Consider the following 9,211-nt stretch of genomic DNA (forward strand, 5'->3'; position numbering starts at 1 on the left):
CTGTCCTAGCCCATTGGAAGGTCACTGAGCGGGCAGTGACTTCCCACCACCTGGCTTTGTTGCCTCGGTGGCATTGCACAAGCCCAGACTGCTGATGTCGCCTTCAGAGAACAGCATCCTAATCCAAACCGTCCCAGATCTCATGTGTCTCTGCACTTTGCTGTGATGCAAACCTCGGCCTGAGAGAGCCTCCTGTTACCTTTGCTTGTGTCAGGAATGTGGGGTCTGTCCCCTGTCCCCTCCTCCTGTTGTACTGTAACCATCTCAGCAAAAACAGGCTAATTTAGGGTCATTTCCAAACAAGACACACACAGTGACCTCTCTCATGCTTCCAGCCTAGCTAGAGGGAGAAAAATGAAACGGTTGTCAGCAGTCCAGAGAAAAGAGGAAAGAACCCATAACCGGAGCCTGGGGCTGGGGCACAGATGTTTCTGTTCGGAGGTGCAGACGAGAAATTGAAAATGTAATTCCAGCTGGGTATGGTGCCTTCGAGGGGCTGAGGCAGAGCACCCGCCTCCCTCAGCTACCTTCACTGCCTGCGGAACCTCCCGTTCAGCTTCCATGCTGACACCGTTTTGCCCAGGCTCCCTGTCCATAGTGCCTCCCACCCATCAGAGGAGCATTCTCTGGGCGCTGTCACTCCCCACTGGCCTTGCCAGCCCTCTTCCGACGCCCTGCCCCCCACACACACCTGCCCTGTGCTGGCTCTGCAGTCATCAAGCTGTGTGAGCTCCAGAAGGTCTGGTTCTTCTCCCCGCCTTAGTTTCCCCATCTGTCCCTGGGATCTAAGGATCCCTCTCCTGAGCTGCTGTGAGGTTGAGAGAAGAGCTGTGGAAGCAGTTGCTTTCCTGTGAGCCGCAGTGACCTCTGGGCATGCCTTGGGGAGGAGGAGGAATCAGGCGGTGGCAAGTTGGGCCAGGGCTCAGGAGCAGGCAGAGAGGAGAGCGCAAGGCAGGGCTTTGAAACGTGAGCGAGGACCGTGGTTTTCCTGCTGAGTGCCTGGGAGGGCGGGGCTGCTCCCTAAGCAGGCGTCCACGAGGAGCAGCGGGCCTGGGGGGTCGTGTTCATGCAGCAGCTCCGCCACCTGCCACCTCCACCTGGAGCCTAGGCTTCAGGCACTGGTGAAACCAGCTTTGCCTTGGAGCCTGGCCTGGGTGCTGACAGGGACCCACGTCTGGCCTGGCAGTCAGAGAACACTTCTGCAAAGAGGAATCTGGATCTGATCCTGCAGGATGGCAGACTGGGCAGGGCCCAGCAGGGGTTAAGGCCCAGGGCTGAGGGATACCCACGTGGCTCATCCTGGAGCTGCTCCCCATTCCGAATGGCTGGAGCTTGGGAATGGAAACTTTCACACAGGCCTATTTGTCTGGAGATACAAAGTGTGCAAGAGTCCCTGGATGATTTTCTACCAATCGGGAGCTTTAAACTCAGGCCTGCTGTCTTGTCCTGGCTGACACAGGCTCTATGAGGCATCTTTTTTCCCCATGAAAAACACAGAGTTCATCAACATTGAAAAGCAGTTCAGGCAGGTAACCACCCCTCTGTTGCAGTGATGCCTCTCGGGGCACAGGGCCTTATTTTCCGCCATGAAGTGCCTTTCTCTGTGATTTTGAGTTGACTTGAACCCCAGGGACCATGGTGTTTTTACAGAGCCAGTGGTCTCAATGGGACGATTTTGTGCCCCTGGGGTTATTTGGCAATGTCTGAGGACATTTTTAGTCATTTCAGCCCTGGGAGAGGATGCTAAACATTTCACAATGCACACGACAGCGCCCACAACAAAGAATTACCCAGCCAAAATGCTTAAGGTACGAGGATGAGAGACCCGGCTGTAAACTGGCTGTCTGGCAGTTGCCTCCTGCATTAGCACTGATGAATGAGTCTGGAACTGTGATTCGGTCTCTTCTGCTCCTCAGGGGTGTTTCCATTTCATCCCTCCCCTTTCTGTGCCTGTCCACAGTTGTTGGTTGCATATGCAGAGCCCTTCTTACTTGTCCTTGTAATTGACTCACAAGCTTTCAGAACGATTCCAATCGGGGAACGATTCGATTCATCCCCTACACAGGCACAACATGTGTCATGGCTCGGCCCTTTTAATTTTTAAAATGTCTCTGCTTTGATTTTTCTATTGTAATTGCAAACTGCTTCCCCGTGGTGTTTCTAGTACTCTTCCTGCATTTGCACCTGTTGGCTGGATGGAGAGGGTTGGTTATGTCTATAGGAAACCTCAAAACCAAGCCCACACTCAACAGCCTGATAGTAAGACTCAGCCACTGTGGTGACACAGATGTTGTCTAGTGGCAGATGAGTGTGACTCACCCCTGCACTGAAGCAGCTTGCCAGGATTCAAGGAATTTGTAAATTGGGAGCTCATAGGAGGTACTTCAGTCTTTCTGAGTGGGGAGGGTAAAGGTTTGGAAGGATAGAGAGGGGTGGGGTGAAGGGACCTGGGGACCAGGCTGAGAGCAGGCATGTTGCTGTCCTTCCTGCCTCCCTTCTGCCACCCTCTGGGAGTCTGCATTCAGGACGTGTTCCTTGGTGTCCAAGATTTCAATGCTTCCCCACAAATCTTAATAGAACAATAAAAGCTTTTTAATGACACACTCCAAACTGCAAAGATGATGAACAGAACAAGAAAATTGAAAATCTCCAACCCTCATTGTGTGGCTGCAGATTGCTAAGGCGCTTTTAACCCAGCAGACATAATAGATGAACTCAGTACCCAGGAACAGGGGTCAGCACAATGCCTTCCCAGCCTGCTTACCTCCAGAACCTGCTCAGTTGTGTCAGCCAGAGCAGTGGCCATTTTCCTGCTGGTTGGACCTATATTAGCTACTACAGGACATCATCAGACTCCACCTCCAAGTAGTATCAGCAGTGGGCGCTCATCGCCGAGGAGCAGTCTAACTTCGCCAAGCCAAGCCAGTTTGTCTCCGAATACAGCCCCAGTGTCTCTTACATGAGCAGTGAAGATGAACGCTATCATGCAGATAAATTCCATCAAACTAGCTCAACCCCGAAACCCAGTAGACTCCTCTGGATCTGCTTGACGCACAGAAGCCCTGTAAATAGTCTGAAGCACTTGGATAGTGTAGAAGCACTTAATTCTTCTACATCCGATGGAACAAGTGCTGATGCTGGTCTTTTCACTTCAAAATGATTGAGGAAGGGGAGGTGGGGTTGTGGATGAACATGAGAGTGTTATCGTGCACCTCTTGTCACAAGTTAGACCGGGAATGGATCTCACTAAGGTAGTTCTTTCAGTATTTATTCTTAAAGTATCTCTTTTAAAAATGTATGCAGATATTTTTGCACACCAGATGTGTTTCTAAGCATTTATGACCAGAAGGATCCCAGGAACCGAATGGTTCAGGTGGTAAAAGGGTAACTCTCAGCCTTTCATGCTGGCAGAAAAGGATTGGTTGCCAAAAGGCCATACAACCCGATTTTGGGTGAGATCTTTCAGCATCACTGGACATCAGCAAATGACACAGAGGAGGAGGCGGAGAAAGTTTTGGACACAGTTGCCCCAAACAGTGTAACATTCCTGGCTGAGCGTGTTCTCCAGCATCCACCCATTTCAACCTTTTATGCCAAGTGTTTTAACAAGAAGATACAATTCAGCATTCCTATTTGGACAAATCAAAATTTCTTGGGTTGTTGACTAGGGAGTACAACGTAGGGCAGGATTGCATCTTGTGTCTTGACTAGGATGAATGTGACATCCTTACATTCCCCGATGGTATGCACGATCTATCCTCACAGTGTCCCGGGCAGAGCTAGGAGGAGAATGCAATATTAATTGTTCCAAATGGGCTGTATGCAAATATCTTCCACACCAAACCTTTCTAGGGGAGCAAGAAGCACAGAATTGCCATGAAGACTTTTTTCTCCAAATGACAAGAAATCTTTCTGCTCATTCGAAGGGAAATGGAATGGTGTAAAGTATTCAAAATATGCAAGGGGAAAATCCAGTCTTTACAGATACCAAGAAGTTGTCCGTAACCAAGAGGGAAGTGAGTTGGAAGAACAAGGTGAGTATGAAGCTGGCTGCCTTTAGAAGGGACACTTTCAACCTAAAAATCAGAGACTTTCATGCGATAATTGAAGGAAAGCACTGACTTGAGGAAAGACAAAGAGCCTAAGTCTAGGAAAGGAAGAAAGAGATTCAGTGGAAGTTTAGGCTATGTCATAAACATGGGGAACAGTGGGCTGAGGATGAACCATTGACTGAAAACTCTTGGTGGTTCCAAGCCTTCTGTTGGAAAATGCAACTGTGTTACTTTGGGAGAAACTTTTCTTCAATCCTGAAGAAAATCTTCAGGTTTTGAAAACACGATGTCTGTTCCCTGCCCAAACCTCATACTTGGAAAAGCATTTATGAATTCCAGCCTCAAACTCTGCACTGTAGAACTGCTGGGAGATATTCAACATCTGTTTCCTAGTTCATATATAGTCTTAGGATATCTGTATATGTATAATATACCTAGTGCCAGATTTTATGTAAACACTCCATCTGCTATAAATTTGATTTCCTCTGAGTGTTTTTAGAAAAGTAGCACCATGTGTTAAAATCAAGTGCTAGGACATGTCATGGTCTCACCTACAGTAACTTTCTTTTGTAACTAAACTGTTATTCAGTTGTCTCTAACCCTGGACCACAATTTAGTTATACTCTGTGCTTCTTCAGGTTAAAACAAAACAAAACAAAACAAAACAAAAAACTGTCATGTTACTTTAGTGCTCACAGCTGTTCACTGCCTTTCTTTGGCTCTCAGTAAAACCCAGAACCCTTACAAGTTCATGCCAGCTTCCTGGCCCCTCCCCACGCTCTCTCCCCATTGTTCTTCACTCAGCCATGTCTAGGACTGCACAGGTGCCTCTAAAGTGCCAACCACTGGGCCCCACTGGAGAGCGGCTGGTCCACATGTGTGGATCATTCATGTCAGTGGAGGGCCTCAGTGGAGGGCCCAGTGGTGCCAGGCACAAAGTAGGTTGTGGTACAAAAGAATGCATCACCTGCCACCTGGCCTCTCCATTGCTCTCTGGGGCCCTAGGTGTATTTGTGTTTCGTAAGAGACTGGTGTGTGGGTTTGTGTGTGAATCTGGAGTGGTGAGATGAACAGGATGGAAACTGAACTATTCAAAGCCTCCAAGACAAAACCTTCGGGAAGTGGAGGCAAGAGATGGGCTCTCATCTGGGACCCTGAAGCTTGATCTCTCTTTGTCTCTCTCCTTACTCTACGCTTAGGTGGAAGGGGGCATCAGTGAACTGGAACGGCTCAGACCCCATCCTGTGACTGTTGGATGTGGGTAAACCCTGTGGGCCACCATTCATCACCTCATCACCGAGGATGACAGCTGAACCCCAGGCCTCTGGGGCAAGTCTCATGCCACCCCAGCCTGGGTCAGTGTGGCTGCGGAAGCATCCAGAGCCTCCCTGCCCCTTCCATGAAGGGCCCACCCAGGACTGTGCTGGAGACCCAGTGTGTTATGTGTCCCCTCCCAGCTGAGCTGTGACTGCTGAGTACTGGAAGGAGGTTGCCAGGATCTCTGCTGCCTTTGTCTGCATCCCTCCCTTGCTCCCCGCTGGGTGGTCCCTCACCCAGGCCTCCGATGTGGTTGGCCCCGAGGACTCATTATTTCTGGTAGCTGGCTTTCTATAAAACAAGTCAAACCCATGTCAAGGGCCCAGACTCATTTGTTCCGTAGCCGCGAAGAGCGTGGTGTGCACTGTCTGTGCTGATCATGGCTGGTGTGGGGAAAGTGGTGGGCGATTTGCCCAGAGCCCGCGTGGGGCCCCAGGAGAATGGAGGTAGACCTGGAGGGTAGGCTGGACCTGGCCAAGTAGATACGGGAAAAGAGCCTTCCAAGGAGAAGGAGGGACCTCTTGGCCATGGGGGGACAATAGGACAGGGATCAACAGAGGGACTGGGGACTGGGTGTGGTCCCTGGTACGTGTAGGGGAGCATATGGGGAGAGGGCTGACTGAAAATGTGGGTGGGCAGAGCCTGTGGAGCCCTCACATTCCAGAACAGAGATGGCATAAGTTGGAATAGGAAAAGTGCGATAATCACTCATGAAGGGGAAATCGTAGTCTGAACCTTGTTTGTTCCATTCATTGATATCCCACCAGTTTCAAAAAGAAGGTGAGAACGTGCAGAAGTGCAGTGGCATGCTGATGAAGAAGCGGGTGAGGAGGGAGGTTGTGTGAAAAGCACAGTGAAGGACTCCTCTGCAGTGGTTCACAAGAGCGGGATGGATGCAGGAGCCCAGGGGCAGAGGACTAGCCTCTCAGGGTTTCTGTCACATTGAAGTCTGCCATCCCTGTACCCCACCCTGTCTGCCCACACTCCAGCTGCAGCTGGGACTGTGAGGGGGCTGTGCAGAGGTAGGTGTGTACACACAGGAGCCAGGGGATGCACCCCTGCCGTGTCTGCTGTGGCCCAGGGAGAAGCCTAGGAGAGCCACCAGCACCGGACAGCAGCCTGTCCCCAGCTTCCCTGTGCCCCTGGGGCTCAGGACACAAGCAGCTCAGGGCTGTGTCCTGCTAGAGGAGACCCCTTTTATTTTAGGTGCCAGGGGGGTAAAACTGGCATTTGGGTGGTGACAACGAAAGCATTTGTCTTGTGTTCTTGCGGATGGGGCATGTGTAGAGGCCTGACTGTTGGTCTTTGGGGAGAGGCAGGCTGAGAGCCAGCCAGGCTGGGAGGGAAGTGGGAGGGTAGGGACTGCTCTGTCCAGGCTGTGCCGAGGCCCCGGTGGGGTTTGCTATGTAAACTCCAGCAGCCATTCACAGCAGGCTTCCAGCAGAAATGCTTCCTATATATCCCTAAAATGTTTATGCATTTGTTTTCCTTGGCCGGGGATAGGGCGCTCCAGCTGAGCACCCGGACAGAGGAAATCGGTTTCCCAGCAGCAGCCTTGTTTATCAGCCTGGGAAGGAAAAGTGTGTCTTTTCAATGAAACTCACTTAACCTCCTGACCAAGGTCCCTTTGGCAGGGCTAGAGAAAACAAACTATTCCCATTGTGGCTTGAGAAGACCATTTCCAACAAATTACAAACCTGCTTCTCTAGAAGCCAGGTACATTGTGCAGTTTGACATTCCTTGCCTAGGTTTTCCTGGAATGGAAGATGAGCACAGCCCAGCACCACCCTCCCCCAGACCCAGATGCTGGGGCGAGTCCATGGTGCTGCCACCAAGCCTGCAGGAATGAAATACAGGCCCCTGACTCCTCACCTGTGGGCAGTCTCCATCCAAGGGGCAGAGTTTTCTAGGGAGACTGTGGGTGGGCTTCAGAGTGTCCAGAGCCCCCCAGATTACGTGAAAGTTTCCCCTCCCCTTGCAGTGGTCATTTTGGGGGAGGGAGTTGTGGTTAGCTTTTGTCACCTTTCCACCTTGAACTTGGAGTCCTCCCCCAGATGCCCAAGCTGGCTGTAGCTCCTCTGGGGAGGAGGTGCAGGGCAGCAAGGTCTTAATCTGTCCTGCAGCGGTGCTGGGTATTGCTGTGGGCCCTCTGGTGAGCACATAGGAAGTGCTAGCCTCCTCTTTTGTGAGGGGGCTTCCCGCTGCTAAGTACTGCCCCACGTCAGCTGATACCCTCTCCAACTGCTGCTATGGCAGCTCTCCAGCCCCTCTGCCAGAGCCAACCTCTCCTCTACCACCTTTATGGAAGACCCGAGTCTTCCTTCTGCAGGATCCACACTTGAACTGTGCAAAGCACCAACATATCATTGCCTCCCAAATCCTGGAGATCACACCTTCCCCGCTCAGCCCATCTCCTGCCCCGCCACCTGTCAGGAGCTCCTCACCTTTAACCCTCCCCACTCCATGTGAGTGTCCCACACCTTGGGGGGCACACATCAAGCTTTCAGGCAGTCTCCTTGAAGCCTCCCTCACTTGGCTTTAGGAGCAGAGATTCACCCTCTCTGCTCCCCCTGGCTAGGGGAAGGGGACCCAGGGACCCCAGCACACTGATGCTTCTCTCCAGAGGCATCCTCACTAGCCCCTGACCTCTTCGACTGCCAGCCCAATACTTTCTTCATCCTCTCTTGTGATGGGAGGACCGTTCACAGCACTCTCCCTATTAGTTCTACATAGAGGGAGCACCTGTCGGAAGAGCGGTTTCCAGAACTGCAAGAATTCCCTGGGGGTCAGAGCTGGACCAGGGCTTGGAGGGGCGTAGGAGGCTGTCCTAAGGCAAGGTTTGTCCAGACACCACCTGACTGCTCCCCAGGGTCTCCATGTCTGAACCCAAAGGGAACGCAGGGATGGGGGCAGGACCCAGCCCATCCAGAGCTCCAGCCCTGGAAGAGGAGTAGCAGTGCCCCCGCCCCCCATGAGGGCCGGGGCTGGTGAAGTCTCAGAGAGGCTTCCACAGGCCCTCAGCTCTGCTAAGCAAGGCTGGCACAGCAGGACGTCTCCGCCCTAGTCCGGATTCACCACTCAAAGTGCTGTCCTCAGACCAGCAGCAGCAGCATTGCCTGATGTTAGGGCTTAGAAATACAGACTTAGGCTGTGCCCAGAACTAGTGGATCAGAGTCTGTGCTTTCACAAATCCTCAGTTGAATCTGAGTTCAAGTTTTAAAGCCCTGCTCTGGAGGCTGTGATTTTGTGGGGAGACAGTGTGAAATGCACAAGTAGCCTCCAAAATGAACTACTGAAGGCATGTGTGGGAGGCGCTGGTGGGCACGTGAGGAAGAAGCTGCATCAGATCCCAGGCCTGAGTGCAGCCCTGACTCCACTGCTTCCTGCCTCGGGGGCCTTGAGCACTTGACTCAAGCTCACTGGGCCTCAGTTTCCTCATCTGTAGAATTGCAACCTCCTAGGGCTGGGATGAGGATTAAGTGAGTTACTACATGGTGCAGTGCTTAGAACAGGGCCTGGCACAGCACCAGGACTCAGTAAGTGTTGGCTCCTAATATTTCCAATGAGATAGGAGGTGGCATCTCATCCAGATGTTGGAGGATGAGCAGGGTTTTGACAAGTGGAGAAGTGGATGGAAGGATCATTCCAGCTGAGAGGAACAGTGAAAGCAGAGAGACCAGGGGAGTCCTTGATGTCTGCGGGTCTCCTCTGGGGTGACCACAGTGTGGGAGGCCCAGAGCAGTATGAGTGGAGGCAAAGAGCAGGAGAGGGCCTCAGACGATGGTCTGGGGCTGGCACGTCTTCCTGGGAGAGGAGAACTTCTCAGTGTGCTGCTTCAGACC

General features: G+C 51.9%; 1 protein-coding gene across 1 annotated transcript in view; it reads left to right on the forward strand.

Annotated features, from left to right (window-relative positions):
* The window catches only part of MINDY4 (MINDY lysine 48 deubiquitinase 4), a 132,858-nt gene extending 127,177 nt beyond the window's left edge, over nt 1–5,681 (forward strand). Inside the window, exon 18 of the mRNA XM_023186026.2 lies at nt 5,252–5,681. Within this exon, the coding sequence (XP_023041794.1) occupies nt 5,252–5,300 (49 nt within the window). The 3' untranslated portion in view covers nt 5,301–5,681. The remainder of the gene's footprint in view (nt 1–5,251) is intronic.
* The last annotated feature ends 3,530 nt before the right edge of the window (nt 5,682–9,211 follow it).

This window comes from Piliocolobus tephrosceles, chromosome 8, assembly GCF_002776525.5.
Source record: "Piliocolobus tephrosceles isolate RC106 chromosome 8, ASM277652v3, whole genome shotgun sequence".
Lineage (NCBI taxonomy): Eukaryota > Metazoa > Chordata > Mammalia > Primates > Cercopithecidae > Piliocolobus > Piliocolobus tephrosceles.